This window comes from Calonectris borealis, chromosome 1 (assembly GCF_964195595.1).
Source record: "Calonectris borealis chromosome 1, bCalBor7.hap1.2, whole genome shotgun sequence".
In the NCBI taxonomy this organism is placed as follows: domain Eukaryota; kingdom Metazoa; phylum Chordata; class Aves; order Procellariiformes; family Procellariidae; genus Calonectris; species Calonectris borealis.
Genome location: NC_134312.1, coordinates 124,565,175 through 124,582,870, shown reverse-complemented (window position 1 = coordinate 124,582,870; position 17,696 = coordinate 124,565,175). Strand labels below are relative to the sequence as shown.

Genomic DNA, 17,696 nt, shown 5'->3' with positions numbered 1-17,696 from the left:
CCCCTGTGCGTGTGGAGCGAAGCAGGACGTGGGTGTATTTGTGGGTGAAGCAGCCCCTCCCCCGCTGACCATAGCTCCAGCTTCCTCTCTAGGTGACACTCAAGCCGGGCGGTCACCCCAGCGCGCCACTACTAGCACCCTCCTCCTTCCCTCGCCGCGCTCAAGCCCCACGACGCGGGCTCCCCGCGCCTCCATTAGGACCTACGCCACTGTGCCGGAGTAAGCGCACAAGATGGCGGCGGGCGCCGGCCGGGTCGCCCACGTGACCTAGAATCCGACTCCTTCTAGAGACATCTTAGCCACGCGCGCGCGCGGCGGGCCGCTCTCGCGAGCACGCCGAACAAAAGGAGAAGGCGGGGGGGGGGCCTCGCGATCTCGCGAGACCTCGGGGCCGTTCTCCCCCCTGCGGAGAGCCGGGCGGAGGAGGAGAACCGGCCGCCCGGGGGGGAAACCTCGCGGTATCGCCAGCAAAACCCGGGAGACCCAGCGGGTGCCGCGCGGGCCTGGCGCCCGAAGTCTCGCGACACCTCCGGAACGCCCTTCACCGAGGGCTGAGCTGCGGAGGCCAGCGCAGGTCTCGCGATAGCCCTTCCCCGCCGGCGCAGGGCTGTCGGTTTCTCTCGCGATAGCGCTAGGCAGGAGGAGGGGGAAGGGAGCGCGCGGGCAGGGGCGGTAGCGTGCGCGCTGAAGTCAGCGCGCGCCGGCGGGGGGGGGCGGGGACTATATAAAGGCCGGGGCCGAGGCGGGGGGGGCTCAGTCAGGAAAGCGATTCGTGGTGGACGAGCGGCAACAGCGGCGAGTTCCTAGCCCGGCGAATCTGAATTTCTCGAGGCGGAGCGGGACACCCCGAGACGATCTCTCGTTATGAGTCATGTGGCGGTGGAAAATGCCCTCAGTCTAGACCAGCAGGTGAGGGACGGGCCCCGGAATGCGGGCGGCGGGGGGGTGGTGGTGGCGGGCGCGGCAGGCCGCTCCGTTAACCGGAACGGGGCGGCGGGCGGGACGGGAGGAGAGGCGCGTAGGAGCTCCGAGTGCGTGGGGCAGGAATGGTCAAGATTCCTACTGTGGGATATGTTTCGCTCCTCGGTCACTGACGGTTGCGCTGTGATTCCCCCCCCCCCGCTTTTTTTCACCGGCAACCCCGCTCCCCCCCTCCCTCCAACGCGGCCGGTTTGTGGCGTATTCGGTTGTTGCGCAGTTTCCGTCGTGCGGCGGCTCCACGCCGGGTTTCCTCCCGCGGGGGCGCGCCGTTGCCGGGGTGGGGGGTGGGGTGGGGGGGGGGGCCGGGAAGGACGGGACCGCCGTTGCCGCCCGAACGGCCGAGCCGGGATCTGCGCCTGCCCCCGCGGCCTCCTCGCCACGCTCCAGGCCCGGCTTTTGTGTGGCGGCGAGCGACGATGGTAACGTTGACTGCCGGGACCCCTGGCGGCGGCGGCGGGGAACGGTCCCGCGCGCGGGGCCGGGGGGGGGGGGGGGAGGAGGAGGAGGGAGCCCGGGGGGAGGGGGGCAGGGAGAAAGACACGCTAAATGGCGGCCATTGTGCCTCTGACGGGGCGAGGCGGGGGAGGACGGCGCTTTGTGTTGGCGCCCCCTTCCCCGGGGAAGGGGCTGGGGGAGGGGGCGCGGGCGCTGGCGGCTGCCTTTGTTCGAGCTGCGTCAGCAGAGGCCGGCAGCAGCCTTTCCCGCTCTTTCCTCTGGTGCCGGTGGGCCCCGGTGACGCAGTTGGGCCTGGACGAGGAGCGCCTCAGCCGGCATGTGTCCGGGCGGCTCCCAGGCCCGCGGTGTTGTTGTTCTCTCTTCTCTTTTTCTCTTCCCACCCCCTGTTTCCTCTTGCTCCCTACGTCTTCCACCCCCCCGCCTCTGCTGGGCGGAGTCAGGCGCAAGCCCCTGCCCAGTGTGGAGCGGATAGATGGTTATCTAATCCCGGGAGAAGGGGCGGGAAGAGGCCCCTGTGTTGTAGCGAGACCCAGAGCGGGCAGCTGGCGTGGCAGGGCAGCGCTAGTCCTTGGCGTCTAGTAGGCTTCGGGCGGCCGCTGCTCTGGAGTCTTCGGCGAAGTAGGTCAGGGAGCCGGTCCTTCCCCCACCGCTTCTTTTTCTCCTTTCCTCCCCCAACCTCCCTCCCCTCCCCCCCCGATAGCACGTGACGGGTGCCGGCTGCTGGATTAGCTGGGCGGCTGCGGCTGCTCCCTGCTGCGCCGAAAATCCCAACCCGCAGTGCCGGCTGCACCGCCGCACTGAGATGGCGGCCGCGCCGGGCTTCGTCGCTGCGCCATCTCCGAGATCAGATTTTGGGAAGTGTTGCCCCCACGGTGGAGACGGTGGGGGTCCAGTGCGAGAAGATTTATGCATCGCTTCTGTGGACTGCTCCTGGAGAGCCACTTTTACCTAGTAGAGACTCTTTGTTTACTGTTCAAATAAGAATTATTCTTTAGCCTCGTGTTGATGCTTGGATCAACTAAAGAGATAATATTTTAAGTAGTGGCTTTAAAGAGGATGATACGAGGCCTGCCATGGGAGGATTTTTCAAGAATCTGAATGCCCTAAATGGCAGCACACACAACTGAACATCTAGAAGGACAGTGCATTGGGATCTTTGCTTTGGATTGATTCAGGTGATAATGGAAAACACTTCTGTGCAATTGGTCTTGCATAAAATTTAATTGTATTTAAACATGTCTTGTTATTTCCATATAAGCTTCTAATCTTGCTGTGCAGGCAAACAACTGTGATACGCTGGTGTTTAAGCTTTGAGAGTTGCCCACTGCCTTCTGCTGAAATGAGTCCATATTGTGTTTGACCTAAAACATCTGGGTTACATGCTAGTAGTGCCTGAACTGAAATACCTTTTAGTAGGCTTTACTGGAAGACTGAAGGCTGTGAATCAAGTTTTAGAAAAGCAAGCCAAAAATTGTATTTGCTGAAGTAATTGTAGGAAGAAGTCACTTGATGTTTTGTGAACAGTAGCTGCCTCAAACATGAAGACTATAATGTCTCAGTAGTGTTAACGCAGTGTAAAGAAGTAGCTGAGTCTCTGCAAGTGAAATACCCAACTGAATTGGTATTATTTAGGCTGTAGTCTTTGTAGACCTAAAAAAAAAGTTGCCATTGATCTCAATCAGAATGCATTTGAGTGGACTGAAAGACTATTTTAAATGGCTATTTAGCCTATATACAGTGTGTGAAGCAGAAGTCTGTGGTATTTGATTTGATGGGTGTAGGATACTCTTTTGGCCTTGCTGCCCGTATGATGCATGTTTATTGGTGGATATGAAGAAACTTGGATGTGAAGATGGTATAGCCTTGAGTACTAACTATGGTTTTGGTTTTTATCCTTTACAGGAGATGTAACTGACACTATAAACAAATTTCTTTGCAGCAATAACTTGTTGGAACACTGCTTGCTGTGGATAAGCAAAAGGACTTTTTGTATCTTAGCATAAATTCATGATACATGTTGATACTCGTTTTATTTCTTCTAGTTTTCTGGTCTAGACTTGAATTCCTCAGACTCTCAGAGTGAAGGAAGCTCTTCAAGCAGTAAGTACATGCAAGTTCTCAAGCTTACAAACACAGTTGTAGAAATAAGGGTTTTGTAGCTGTGAAGAGTAATTAATGAAGCAAAGATTCACAGAGGCTGTGGGGAAATTGAGGAGTTTGCTGGTTATGCCTGCTTTGAAAATGCTGTATACTTAGGTAGGGGCACTTAATTTAACAATGATATGGCATGTGTAAATTTCTTAAGTGCTTAACTAACTTGAGAGAACTTAGTGTTCCACTTTTGTCCCAGATTTTCTGTTGGCTCTAGTCAAACAGCTTAGGCCACTGATTGTGGTAGTAATGTGATGATCTGTCTTCTCAAAACATCCAGCTAGAGTTGGAATGTTTGAAGGTAAAAGTTCTAATAGTTAACAGTACTAATCCTAATGCACTGAGTAGAAACTGCATTCTCTGACATGCAAGGCTTAAGTACATTAAGAAGAGAGGGGAATCTTCCAGGAATTCACATTCAGCTTGTGCCTGGTACATTCTGATTCATGTTGCTTAGCAGACAAATGCTTCTGGATTGTAAATGAAGAATGCTATTCAGAGGCAATTACGTGTGGCTTCTGGTTTGATCTGGACTGAACTGATAGGGATAGTTGAATTTAAGGGGAAGGAAAAATACTGGTAATAATAATATGGTGAGTGCCAGTATTTGAATGACATAGTGAAAATCTTAAGCTGTTCAAATATCTGGCACCAGGTTAAGCCATAATGAGTTCTAGGAAGACAGGCTTTCATCACAGACACTGTAACATCCATAAAGGACATGTGTGACTTAGTCAAAGAAATAGCCTATACATCTATTTAAAAAAAAAAAAAAAAGCTGCTACTTAAATGAGTATGCAAGAGCTTAATCTTTACTGCGTTGGTCCTCTGAGCGAAGGATATTAAGTGCTGTGTTAAAGGACTCTTGTTTAAAGACGCTGTAAGAGGCCTTAAAGCTTGTGAGGCAGAGGACTTTTTTGGAAAGGCTAGTACCTCAAAAGGTGCTAACGCTGCAATCTTGTAACACTACCTTTCTTTTATTCTTTAGAAGGCCGATACATTCCTCCTCATTTGCGGAACAGGGAAGCTTCAAAACAGGGTATGTATCAGAAATACAGTGGCAACACTTGTAACTGGTTCATGGCCTACTTCTGAATCTCTAGGAACAGACTACTAAAGGCTTTGACAGTACTCTTAAAGGTGATTATACAGACTGCTTGACTGCTCTGTGCAAAACACTGCAACTTAATCTGCTTTTAGTGTGCTATTCTTGGTTCCTTCACCAGGTTGTATTCTAAGCTCAAGTTCAGTATCTGACTGGCAAAATATCTTCCATATCTCATTAAGCAATTAACTGACTGAAGCAAGAGGGAGTCTCCCATCTTAACTTGACTAGCTCTGTAATCTTGAGGATCAGTTTTAATGGATTTTGGGAGTACCAGCTTTTCTGCTAGCGACTGTGATGTGGAACTTGTAGTAACCCGTTCTTTAATATGAACAAATAGCACAGTTTTACTTTGTAAAAATGGATGTTTTACACAACTTGCTCTTAAGTAGGGAGGATGAGAAACAGAACAGTTAGAGATGTTGTCCTTGTTTAGCTTGTAGTTTTTATGGAAGTCCACAAGAGCACTAGCAGAAGGAAATGTGGGATGCTGGTGCATGAAACATGAAATAAATGACCAGTGATGGTCATATGTTTACACAGGGGGGTTTGTGCTGAGAAATGGCCTTTATATCTTGTGCTTAATTTTTCTAAACAAAACATATAAAGAAGAAAAATTCTGTGGAGTTCTTCAGTGAAGAAAATCATGATCTTTATTTGTAAGATACAAAGATTGCAGATACTGCAGCATGCATTATCATCATGACTAATGACTTGGGGAAACATTTCCTCTAACACCTACTGAAATACTGGAATGGAGGAACTGAAATACTTCTTGCTATGCTACAGCTTACGGAAGACTTAAATCTCACCTGTTTCTAAAGCAGTGGACTTCCACAAATTCAGTCTGGTTTTGTCTTGCGTTTGCATGTGTCCAAGCTAGTGTGTTGTGAGGGTTTTTTTGTGTGTTTTTTTTTCCTATCTAAAAGAAGCATGGCCTAAAGCACCAAATGATGAACAGCCTGTTAGGAGAGCTGAATGTTTTGGGGAAAGTAGAGGGACTGGTTGGCAGGTCAGTGCTCTTGAAGTTCCTGATCACATTAACCTCAAGCGTGAGCAGTCTTTCAAGAAATCGGCTAGCTAACCCTGAGAGGAATATGCAGGTTTCTCAAAAGCAGGAAACAACTTAGAGTTGGCTTGTGGACATTTGCTGTTTATAGATTTCCTTTCCCTAGTGGTAATTTGTACCAAACTCCAGTTTAATCTTTGGGGATATTGGATATGGAGGGATACTTCAGTTGTAACCTTGAGTTCATATCATGGCCTGTTACGTATAGGACTGTCGCTGTCATCTTTTCTGTGCAAGACCAGAGTTCAAACATTGCAATGTACATGTGTTCATGTATGGCTTTTCTGGGGTTGCAAGCTTCACCTTGCAAAAAGGTAAACAGGTCATGAAACTTAAATTTGACACATGGCTTGTTCAATTAATAGAACATAGGCCTGCCATCTTTTCCTTGGTAAACCTCACATTTCAGAACTTCCTTTTAACCTGTTTCAGTAATGTATCACTAGACTCCTCATGATTCCCTGTGACAAGGTTCGTGATGGCTAAATGGAAAAGCTACGATTCCAGTTCAGGCTCCCTACTGAGAAGCAAAGTGGATATCATCAATACAGTGATGTAAAGCTGAGCTATTTTATAGTATGATTTGAAGTCTGTTACACAGTTGTAATTTCATAAAATTAATGTTTGCTTCTGTTATTTACAACTAAATTGATGATTGCTTCTTTGGCTATGTTGAAGCTGTTCTGTATATTGGCTTCTCCTTGGAATCTTCAGCAACAGATTTTTCAAGGGGTACACGTTGGCAAGCAACAGGCAAAAGAAACCTTGGATAATAGTGGTATTTGACCATGTAACAAAACTTGATGCAGCCTTTCAAGTGTAGTAACCCGATAAAATTTTCATTGATGTAAAAATCAGTTAAACTACTTGGTAGAACGATATTTCACTAATCCAGTAGAATTGTCTTGCTCATACCATGACCTTATGGACTTCTGTGGAAGTGTTAGTTAACTATTACTGCACTCAAAAACTTGAAAAAATAAAAATAATTACTTCTCCTGTGTGTTGTTCCCTTAGACATGCTCTAGAAACAAATAGTGTATAGTTTCTAGCTTGGGGTTCTCACTTTCCTCTGTAGCTGATGATGGTATAGTAATTCCTAGATGCTATTAAAGTTGCACAATGGGCTTACTTGCAGCTAGGAAAGAAATTGCTTAAGGCAGTGGACTTAATACTTTAAAAGTAGCTGTTCTTTGTGTGCGTGAAGATCTGAGCATCTTCATGATTTCAGTAGGTATTGACAGGGGAAGCACGCTAAGGGATCTAGAGTATTTATTTTAAAACTCCTACAGTGTTTTCTTCAGCTTACTCTTTCCATACACCTGCAGATCTGTCCCTATTGTAATACTAATCTATTAGCTTTGTACATGGGAATAAGACAGTACAGAACTGCAGGAAATAAGAGCATGCATAAAAGTATGTCCTGAGGTTACTTAATGTTTTTCAACTGTTGAAGCTACAGTATGTGGAGCTCAGTATGCAGGGCTGTGTGGTCTAAAGTGTGTTGGTTCCATGAGCTTGACTTGATAACACTAAACATTGTTGTCGTGTCATTTTCGTGTTAAACTTCCTGGAAGCTGCTCTTGTATATTTAAAATCTAATCTGATCTATAGTAGATCAAGGAGTAGCTGTTAGAACTTACCTTAAGGGTCTTTTCCAACCGTAAGGATTCTATGATTCTAAGTTTTTCCCATCTTTAAAAAACTGATGATTGCTGCTGCATGTGGCAACTTTTCAAGTAAGCTGACAATAATTGCTGTTAGAGCATTATAAAACACGAATTAAAATCCTGATCGAGGAGAAGCATTGACAATTCTACCACTCTTCATAGGTGCAAGAACTACTGCTACTACTGCTCTGGAAGTTCATTAACTTTCTTTGGTGAGAAATACGTGCTGGATGGAATCTATTCAGGTTTTTACTTAAACAAAAAAAAACAAAACCGGAACAACAACAACAAAAACCACCAAATGCGTAAATTTTTTAAGGAATTTCCTGATAATTCTTGCATGGTCTCGTGATCATTCTCTTCACTTCAGAGAAGTCAATCTATTGTCTGTTATGGGTTGTCTCAGTGCATTTGCTTTTGATTTTAATTTGCCATGTGTTGTTCTAAATCATGATGTTTTCTGCTAGCTGGTTACTTAAAATTGACTTCTATGGCCTGGACCTCTGTTGTTCTATGCTGATCCACAAGTAAAATCAAACTAGAAATACCAAAGTGAAAGTGGAATTAATGATCCTCATTATCAAGCAGGGTGTATATATATGTATTTGTTAAAGACTTGGTCTAGAAGTTGCTACACTATAAAGAAAAACATGGCAAGGTACCAGCTTCAGCAGCTAGTGTAATAACAAGCTAGATGAGTAAGTTTACTTTGTATGCTATTCATAGTATAAAATCTTGACTCCTTTCTGGAACTTTTCAGACTTGGTAGAAGATCTTAATGTAGTCAGCCCAATTTTTTCACTAATGAGAAACTACATGTGTATCTTTCTGAAGACTGCTCTGTCAGTACCACTGCTGTTAGATCTCTTGGCAGGATGACATACCCCAGTATTTTTAGTGTGGTTTGAAAGTTACTCATCCTAAAATCTGGATTTAGTTGCCTTCTAAACAAGCCTAAAATAAGCTTCTCATGTGTTAACGAAGTGATTATGGTATTCCTGATCTTCTTCAGTAGCCTCTGTGTGTGAAGTTAATTTATCCTTAAGGACTAAAGTTACTTCGTAAAGCACTTTGGAGGTCTTGAAGCATTCTATGGTCTTGTGTGCTATTAAAATTCATGCATGGGTTATTTTTGCTGTCGCCTTCGGTTAGCCAGACCAAATAAGTTATCATGCTAGTTTTTAAAGTTCCTTTGTGACTGGCGCATGTCTGGATTCTGGGGAGTAGAATTTCCTAGTTCAAAAAAAAAAGGGGGGCGAAGGGGAATGACACGCTGCAGAAAACATCTAACAAGGTAGGGTAGTTGTTGTAGGAAAGCTTTCTCGGAGAGATAGGGCCTAGAACAACCCCTTTCTTTGGACTAATTTTGTTTTGTGGTTGCTTTTACTGTCTGGTGCATAGGTTTTGACTGGTTTTGTGCTGTGGAGCTAGCAAAAGCATGCTCACTTGATAGGAGTGACATTATTCGTTTATCTGTTTAATTATTTCACTTATTCTCTGGCAGAATCCCATAGCTGAGACTCTGGTTGGGTCATGTTTTCAAACTTGTGAAGGTTGGAATTCTGAATCAGAATTTATAGGTTCTTAGTCTAGTACCAAAGCATTGTTTAAAGCTCTATGTTTCTGCCTACCTCCCAACCCTGGTAGCTGAATGAAAACGAGGCTTTTTACTTCATTGTGTTGGCAAGCTGAGGTACTTTCTATTCTACTTGGTCCTTTTTCTTTGAGTTAACATACCTAAATAGGCATCTGCTGTAGGTAGGTGTAAAAGTGCTGTGGAAAAATTCAATGTGGTAATTCAAAGTGAAGAACTCCATATTCTTTATTTCTGCGTGGTGCTGTTAATTCGTCTTAGTCTGTGTAGATCAGATTGTTCTGTGTACTTGCAGTATGACAAAACATTCTAACTTCCATATGGATTTCTAACGCAAGGGCTAATACCATTTATTGATCTCCACCAGAGGCCTTGTTAACCTCACAAAAATTAAATGCATCGTCAAGGATTTGTGTTGAAGTCGGAGAGATAATGTAGGCTTGGCAAGACTTAGTGTCTTAATGTTTCTTCTGATACCTGTCTTTCCAGAGTAGGCAACTTAAACATTAACACTAAGGCAAGTGCAGTGTTTTAAAAAATAATATGCTTGTACATGAGTGGAGGGGTTTCAGCAAATTCTGGTATGCAATGAGAAATGCTTAGTCCCTATTTGAGTAAGTGTTACCATCTGTACATCTTCCATTCTTGAAGGACTGCCTGTCTTTCAATCCTGCAGACCTTCCAGTGAAGACTTACTGGACAGAACTTAAGTTTTTGCTTGTAAAAGCCTAGATCATGTAATGTATGGCTAAAATACCTTTCTCTACTAGGTTTTGATAGTGGTGGCTGGAGTTCTAGCAGAGACAAGGATGCATACAGTAGCTTTGGTGCACGGTCTGACCGTGGAGCAAAATCAAGCTTCTTTGACCGTGGAAATGGATCAAGAGGAGGAAGGCAAGTATTTGTCTGGGTGGTGCATACGAAGTCTGTCTCAGTTCTAGTAGTGCACCTGTAATCTTGATGTTAAAATTGGAGTTCTAAGTGTGAATGATAGGATAAGGTGGGAGGAGAGAGTGAGAGAACCTTGCTTTTAAAGCTACATGAGTTCAAGGATGGGAAACTTGCATGTGTTGAAAAATGTGCCTTGTAGTCCACCACCAGCCACTCACTGCAGCTATAATGACTTGCTGACTTAACCATTTCACCAAAAAAGTGCTAGAGGGTGGCTACTTCCAGAAAAATCATGAAGAGCTGTTGGGAGCATATAAAATACATCAAAACTTTTTTTTTTTAATTTCAATATTCTTTTTCCGTGTTTAAAAAGTGTAGTTAATAAAACTGGGTGAGACTCTTGCAGGTTCTCTACCTTACTTGATCAGTCTTACGCACATCATGCGTTGTATGCACAAGTGTGGTGAGAGTGACCTTTATCGACTAGTAAAGCTGATGCTAGTCCTGTATCCAGACTTTTCTCAAACATGATTTACCAGACCAAAAACTAAACAGTTGAGGTAAGGACTTTTTCCACCTTCTTTCCAAGTCAGTAATACAGGTGAGCTCCCTCTTTATAAAATAATAATGTGACATGTAATTGAGGTATTTAGTTTGGTCAATGTATGGTGGGGGAATAAAGGAACAAATTACAGCACTTGAGGGTTTTGTCTGGATGTGGGAGACCTGTGTAAAATGAGGCACAGAGAAAGGGGGGAGTACCAAACAATGTCTCCTAAGCGTTTTAAGTGGAGCTCCCTACAAAAAATGGCACAGACTGAGCAACTGGAATTGTAGCTCTACTGGCAGATGACTGATTCTTTATATTTGTTACACTTAACCAAATAAAAACTGTCATGCAAGGTTCAGCGTGTTAAGCTAAACAGAGCTGTGAAATCATGACACTCTCCTGTCTGTGACACGGAATAACATGACTTAGTCTGATGGCTGGGACTAAAATAATTTCAGTTCATAGGTCAAGAAGCAGTCTGACGACTTTGAATTGTTCTGCAGTTGTATATGTAATACACAGAGCATACACTACCAGATTATTATAGCTTTAATTTTGCATGTCAAAAAAATCGTGTTGTCCAGGAATGGTAGCCTGATATTCTTGCTGTATTTAGATATGAAGAGCGTGGAAGAGGTGGAGACTATGATAGAAGTGGCTTTGGTAGATTTGACCGTGGTGGGAATAGCCGCTGGTCTGATAAATCAGATGAAGATGACTGGTCAAAGCCTCTTCCCCCAAGTGAACGCCTGGAACAGTAAGTAATAGAATAGTGTAGATTCACATGACAGGGCCAGTTGATATGTTTAGCAAGTAAAATGCTTTCTCTTCTGTTTTTAGAGAGCTCTTTTCAGGAAGCAATACTGGCATTAACTTTGAGAAATACGATGATATTCCTGTTGAAGCAACAGGCAGTAACTGTCCTCCACATATTGAAAGTGTAAGTAGTGGGTTTGGTTTTTTTTTTTAAAAATCTGGCTTGCTGGTGTATCTAATAGTGACTATTTTGCATGTGAAACTTGATGTTGTGTTGTCTTAAGTTCAGGGAGGGAAGGAAACACTGTCTTCCTGCAGCTAAGCTGTTTTGCAGAGGAGGGTTGCATATGATGAACTAAGACATGGGAGAAGTTGTGTAAGCTTGTTCAGTTAACGCTTGTAGCTCACTTAACTATGTGACTTGTGTTTAAACGGTAAACGTGAAGAAGTAAAGTGCTTGGAGGTGCTGGTTTGTTGGAGCAACAGCTTAAGCGTAGGCATTGTGTTGTGCTAAGCATAGTATGCTAGTGTAGTCTGCACTTCAGGCTTGGCTGGCTTTTTAAGAATCACTTATCTGACTGGACTAAGTAGATACCACACTTTTGGTAACGAGGTCCTGAGTATCTGTAAATGTAATAGGCAAGTTCTATAGAAAGAGATAAAGCAAAAGCTACTTTACAAATAACTTCTTAGGCTGAATGATGTGTTCCATGGTGGCTGAAGGGAAGTATCCCTCTCTTACTTGTTTTAAATATTTTACAGTTCAGTGATGTTGACATGGGAGAAATTATTATGGGAAACATTGAGCTCACACGCTACACCCGTCCTACTCCAGTCCAGAAACATGCAATACCTATTATTAAAGAAAAGAGAGACTTGATGGCCTGTGCTCAGACAGGTAAGTCAGTAACTCTTGGCTGCTTAGTCTCTCTCAATAGGAGTAGGGTCTTGCATTCCTCAAGCTGCGGGTAAGAGGTCCGTAAGGTGTAGTACAACTTTCTGTTCAGAGTATACTGAAGTACCTGCAGTGTTGGAAATTAACTAGCTTTAGAGTCTTGCAACTGCTTTAAATGTGTTTTGACTGTGGCTTGACTGAATTTACTGTGTTTGTCCCAAGATAAATGTTCATGGCTTAAATCACATTCACTTGAGGGTTTGTGGTGCTGAGTAATAAGTCTTTTGTGGGTAACCTCTACTGGCGAAGGAACGCACTCCAATGGTATAGATAGTATATATATACTAGTGCAAATGTTACTGGGAATATGCTAGTTACTAGGATTAGTGCTGTAGTTGACAGTACAGTAGCTTTGAAAATAACTACTAGTAATACTGAATTGTGTCCTAATAGGGTCTGGGAAAACAGCTGCATTTCTTCTACCAATATTGAGCCAGATCTATGCAGATGGCCCTGGTGATGCCTTGAGAGCTATGAAGGCAAGTATTTAAATACGCAGTCCTGGAAAAGCTATGACCAATGTGTATTTTTGCCCCTGATGTCTGCTAATGAACACAATAGCTGGGCTTAAATGTCATCATTATTTTGGGTATGATAGGCAAGCTTCTCAACTTCTGGAAGACTAGCTATTTCCCTTGAAAAATACAGGTTGTGGAACACTTTCTTCCTCCCTAAAGAGTTGATATGCATAGCTGTCTAGAGAAAAGATTGTTTATGAGTGTTTTTGTTGTTGCATAAGGTTTAAAGATGCTTCCTTGCTACAGAAAAGCTACTTGGTCACACATGTCTGTGTTATAGTGACTTCAGGATAGGAAGTAACAGGGTTTATGGCTATTATTTCTCTGCTGCTTAAGTTACGTATCACAGTGCAGGTTGTAGAGACCAAGCTTGTGCACTATGTTCCTGTTAATGTATTAACCAACAGCTGAATGTTGGGTACTGTAGTAGGGCAGAATCTTCAGATGCAGTGCTTAAAACAAGCTGGCTCTCAGACATGCTTTTTTCTTTCTTATTAAGACAAACATGGTGACCTGTCTTCAATATTGCTTATAGTAGCTGTTTTAATTCCCCTTGTATTTGGGGTACTCATTCCAAATATTTTTTTTTTCTTCAGGAGAACGGAAGGTATGGGCGCCGTAAGCAATATCCAATATCACTGGTCTTGGCTCCCACTAGAGAACTGGCTGTGCAGATCTATGAGGAAGCCAGAAAGGTATATCTAGGAGTTCTTCATAATAAAATAGCTTAGGTATAGTTTTTCTTAGAGCTAATTTACTTTGTTTTATAGTTTGCATACCGTTCCAGAGTTCGTCCCTGTGTTGTGTACGGTGGTGCAGACATTGGTCAGCAGATACGTGACTTAGAACGTGGATGTCACTTGCTTGTAGCAACTCCAGGACGACTGGTTGATATGATGGAGAGGGGAAAGATTGGATTGGATTTCTGCAAGTAAGTAGAGTGTTCTTGTCCATATGCTAATGACTTGACAACTAGAAACTGTACCTTTTAAAGTGAGATGTAGAATTAACGGCACTGAAGTTCTAGCTTTCAAACTGTAAACGCCTAGTTGCGAACTTGTAGCCCATTTTTTGTGCTGGGTTACAGCTTGAAGGAAAAAAGCTCTGAAGAATAACCTTTTTCGTTACTATTTAGGTACCTGGTGCTTGATGAAGCTGACAGAATGCTTGATATGGGGTTTGAACCTCAAATTCGTCGAATTGTTGAACAAGATACTATGCCACCAAAAGGGGTTCGTCATACCATGATGTTCAGTGCTACTTTCCCCAAGGAAATCCAGGTACTTTACAGAAGTTCAAATATTGTAACAGTTCATAGGCCCAAATTGCATCTGCAGAAGGGGAAAGAAATACTGTTCTGATTTTTTTTTTCCCTTCCCATTTTTTAGATGCTTGCTCGTGACTTCCTTGATGAATATATCTTTCTGGCTGTTGGCAGAGTAGGTTCTACATCTGAGAATATTACACAGAAGGTAGTATGGGTGGAAGAGTCAGACAAACGATCGTTTCTGCTTGACCTGCTAAATGCCACAGGTAAAGACCACTTTCAGATAAGCAAATAAGGCAACATTCAGATGAGGCAAATCTAATGACTCAAGTAGTAAGAACTTCTATTGAATAGGTGAATGAAAGGGTATTTCCTTAACGTGCAGTGAATGTATTCCACTGACTAATGTCAGTTTTAAGTTGGTGTAAGCTCTTCTGGTAATATAAAATGGGGAGGGAAGTCTCCAGTGTCTTGAGTTTAGAATAAACAAGAGCAGAGAACTGAAACTGCCTTTTACCAGGTGGTGGAGCCAAGTACTTGTCTGTGCAGCTTCTCTTCTGCTAACCTGTGTTTTAATTATTGTTAGGCAAGGATTCATTGACTCTGGTGTTCGTGGAGACTAAAAAGGGTGCAGATGCTCTTGAGGACTTCCTGTACCATGAAGGGTATGCCTGTACAAGTATACATGGAGATCGCTCTCAAAGAGACAGAGAAGAAGCACTGCACCAGTTCCGTTCGGGCAAGAGCCCAATTCTTGTTGCCACAGCAGTAAGTGAAATCTATGAAGTTTGAGCCAGTAACTGTGGAATTTCACTTGTCCTGTGGAATTTTACTAAGGTTTGATTTAATCCTTTAACCACTAGGTAGCAGCAAGAGGACTGGATATCTCAAATGTAAAGCATGTCATAAACTTTGACTTGCCAAGTGACATTGAAGAGTACGTACATCGTATTGGTCGTACAGGCCGAGTAGGAAACCTTGGTAAGTATGATGTGGAATTTTCATAGATGGCACTTCGTGCCCGAGTTGATAGATGTAATAGTATTGACTAAGTAGCAGATTGCAATTAAGTACTCGAGAGAAGCCCTTCGGTGACCAGAAGCTGGTCACTGCTGTCTAGCCAGTGTGGAAAGTAACCAGTTCCTTTAGCTAGTGCTTTTTTTGCTATTAAAAAGCTCTGATACCACATGTAAGATTGGTATCTTCTGTGTCTTTCAGTAAATAAGGGGTTTTGTGACTAGCCGTGGTGGAATAATGGTCTTTAAATAGCTTTCTCTTCAGGTAATTCTAGTGTTCTCGAGCTTGACTATGAGGAATCTGATACTGTACTTGTCACAGCTGCAAGTGCAGTGTGGAATGGCTTTAAGTGCTATAGTGTATTTGCTTGGTTAAAACTGAATTTTTACTTTAGGTCTTGCCACCTCATTCTTCAATGAGAGGAACATAAACATCACCAAGGACTTGCTTGATCTTCTTGTTGAGGCTAAGCAAGAAGTACCATCTTGGCTGGAAAACATGGCTTATGAACAGCATCACAAAGGAGGTGGCAGCCGTGGGCGATCTAAGAGGTAACGGTCACAACTTTGGCTAAAGTTATACTTAATCTGTTGTGAGAGACAGTTCTGTGACTTGTTTTCAGTCTAAAAATATAGTTACAGGAAGACAAACCAGTGCAGTATAAACTGTGAGTTAGATGCATCAGAAGGTGACAGCTTAATGTCTGGTTTTGTTATACCTTATAAGTCAATTAACCCATAAGACACTTCTCTTAAGCAGACTACTAGATACAGCTGAGGTAGAATGACATGTAGCAAAAATAGCTTTAGAACTCTGAAAGCACTTAGAAAACACTTACTAGAAATGCATACCTGCATGTGCCAGAGATGTACCTTAACCAGCTGTTTTGATGCTTAGGAGAAGGTAACACATGCTTCCTGACATGAAACAGGAAGGGTATGACAGTTAGACTGCAGGGGTGAGGCCACTTGTAAAATAGTTTTGCTACGGAAACCTAAAATGCTTTGTAAGCTGGTAATACAAAGCTATGTTTAATGGCTTAGAGGGGTGGGAGGAGAAACAGCTCTTCCTCTTAATGTAGTTAACATAATATGACCATGTGAATTCTAGTTGTTGTGGGTTTTTTTTTTCCTTCAGAAGTACGCTTGTAAAATGGTCATCCTTTTCTACAATATGAAAGGTGGTCATAAATGCATCACTTAACACTAAGACAGGTTTGGAAATTCTGTGGAGCAGAGGTGGCACTGAATCAAATCTTACCGGGACCTGAGAAAGTAATTCTTGGTGTAATGTGGCAAGTTCAACACGACCCTGCTTGAATAGTAAATTTTCCTTTGCTATCTTGAATGTCCTTTCAGACAGCATTGGGATGCTTATAAAGCACCCTCAGCACTTGTACTGGTTGTTGGCTGGCTGTAGTTGGTAACCAGAGTTGAAGAAATTCAGTACTTGAATCTCAGTGTGTGCAGTGCTTAAAATACCACTGACTTTACTTAAGTGTTTATTTTCTTCCTTTATACAGCAGTAGGTTCAGTGGAGGATTTGGTGCCAGAGACTATCGAACAAGTAGCGGTTCTGGCAGCAGTAGCTTTAGTAGCAGTCGATCAACCAGCAGCCGCAGTGGAGGAAGTGGCAGCAGAGGATTTGGAGGTAAGAAAAACTGGGCAGGCAGTGCTGGCAAATACAAAACCAGATCTAAAATGCTTGCTGTAGTAAAACCTCTGGAGGTAATGTTTAAATATGAGGTCAGCTGGTGCTTGTTATGCAAAGTCTCAGCATCCTTCTTGGATGTAGGCTAGCGCAAGTTACCTGTCTCTGGTTGGTTGGATGCTACCTCGCTTTCCAGCATTTTAGTTTAACGTGTGCATTTGACAGTACTTTTGGGTGGGTTTCCTTTAATAGCCAATAAACACCTTGTCTGTGCCTTGGGCTATTTTCTTGTTGTGAAGGCGCAAGTCTTCAGCTGGTTATTTAAGCATCACTTTCTCTTGCCTTTCGTAGGTGGTGGTTATGGAGGCTTCTACAACAGTGATGGATATGGAGGAAACTATAACTCCCAAGGGGTTGACTGGTGGGGCAACTGAATCTGCTTGCAGCAGATACCCTACCAAACAAGCTAATATGGAAACCACATGTAACTTAGCCAGACTATACCTTGTGTAGCTTCAAGAACTCGCAGTACATTACCAGCTGTGATTCTCCACTGAAATTTTTTTTAAGGGAGCTCAAGGTCACAAGATGGAAACAAAGGAACAAGTAGCCCTATCTTGAAGGTGGTTTTGAAGACTCTATTGCTGTAGTCAGGATTAACTCCCCTCCCACCCATCCCCACCCAGAAACTGCATTTATAATTTTGTGACTGAGGATCATTTGTTTGTTAATGTACTGTGCCTTTAACTTTAGACAACTTTTATTTTGATGTCCTGTTGGCTCAGTAATGCTCAAGATATCAATTGTTTTGACAAAATAAAAATTACTGAACTTGGGCTAAAATCAAACCTTGGCACACAGGTGTGATACAACTTAAACAGGAATCACTGATTCATCCATAATATTACAAAGAAAAACTTATGCGGTAGCCTGCATTAGGGCTTTTGGTATTTGCAGATTTGAAAAATAAAACATCTTGAAGCATATCAATGCAATTAGTTTCTAATGTGGCAAAACTGTACTAAGTTAAAGTTCTGATTTGCTCACTCTATCCTGGATAGGTACT

General features: G+C 43.3%; 1 protein-coding gene across 1 annotated transcript; it reads left to right on the top strand.

Annotated features, from left to right (window-relative positions):
• The first annotated feature begins 333 nt into the window (after positions 1-333).
• On the top strand, positions 334-17,319 carry DDX3X (DEAD-box helicase 3 X-linked). Its single transcript, XM_075173957.1, has 17 exons — positions 334-909; positions 3,480-3,537; positions 4,577-4,627; positions 9,797-9,920; positions 11,084-11,224; positions 11,308-11,407; positions 11,986-12,121; positions 12,572-12,657; positions 13,293-13,391; positions 13,467-13,627; positions 13,832-13,976; positions 14,085-14,229; positions 14,550-14,731; positions 14,827-14,944; positions 15,375-15,531; positions 16,503-16,630; positions 16,982-17,319. Exons 1-17 carry the CDS (start codon positions 865-867, stop codon positions 17,062-17,064), a joined length of 1,959 nt encoding a protein of 652 aa, XP_075030058.1. The 5' UTR covers positions 334-864; the 3' UTR covers positions 17,065-17,319.
• The last annotated feature ends 377 nt before the right edge of the window (positions 17,320-17,696 follow it).

Coding starts and splice junctions, on each gene's coding strand:
- DDX3X (XM_075173957.1), top strand. CDS start 865: ATGAGTCATGTGGCGGTGGAAAATGCCCTCAGTCTAGACCAGCAG. Junction 13,392..13,466: donor TCTATGAGGAAGCCAGAAAG/GTATATCTAGGA, acceptor TTTGTTTTATAG/TTTGCATACCGTTCCAGAGT. Junction 15,532..16,502: donor AGCCGTGGGCGATCTAAGAG/GTAACGGTCACA, acceptor TCCTTTATACAG/CAGTAGGTTCAGTGGAGGAT.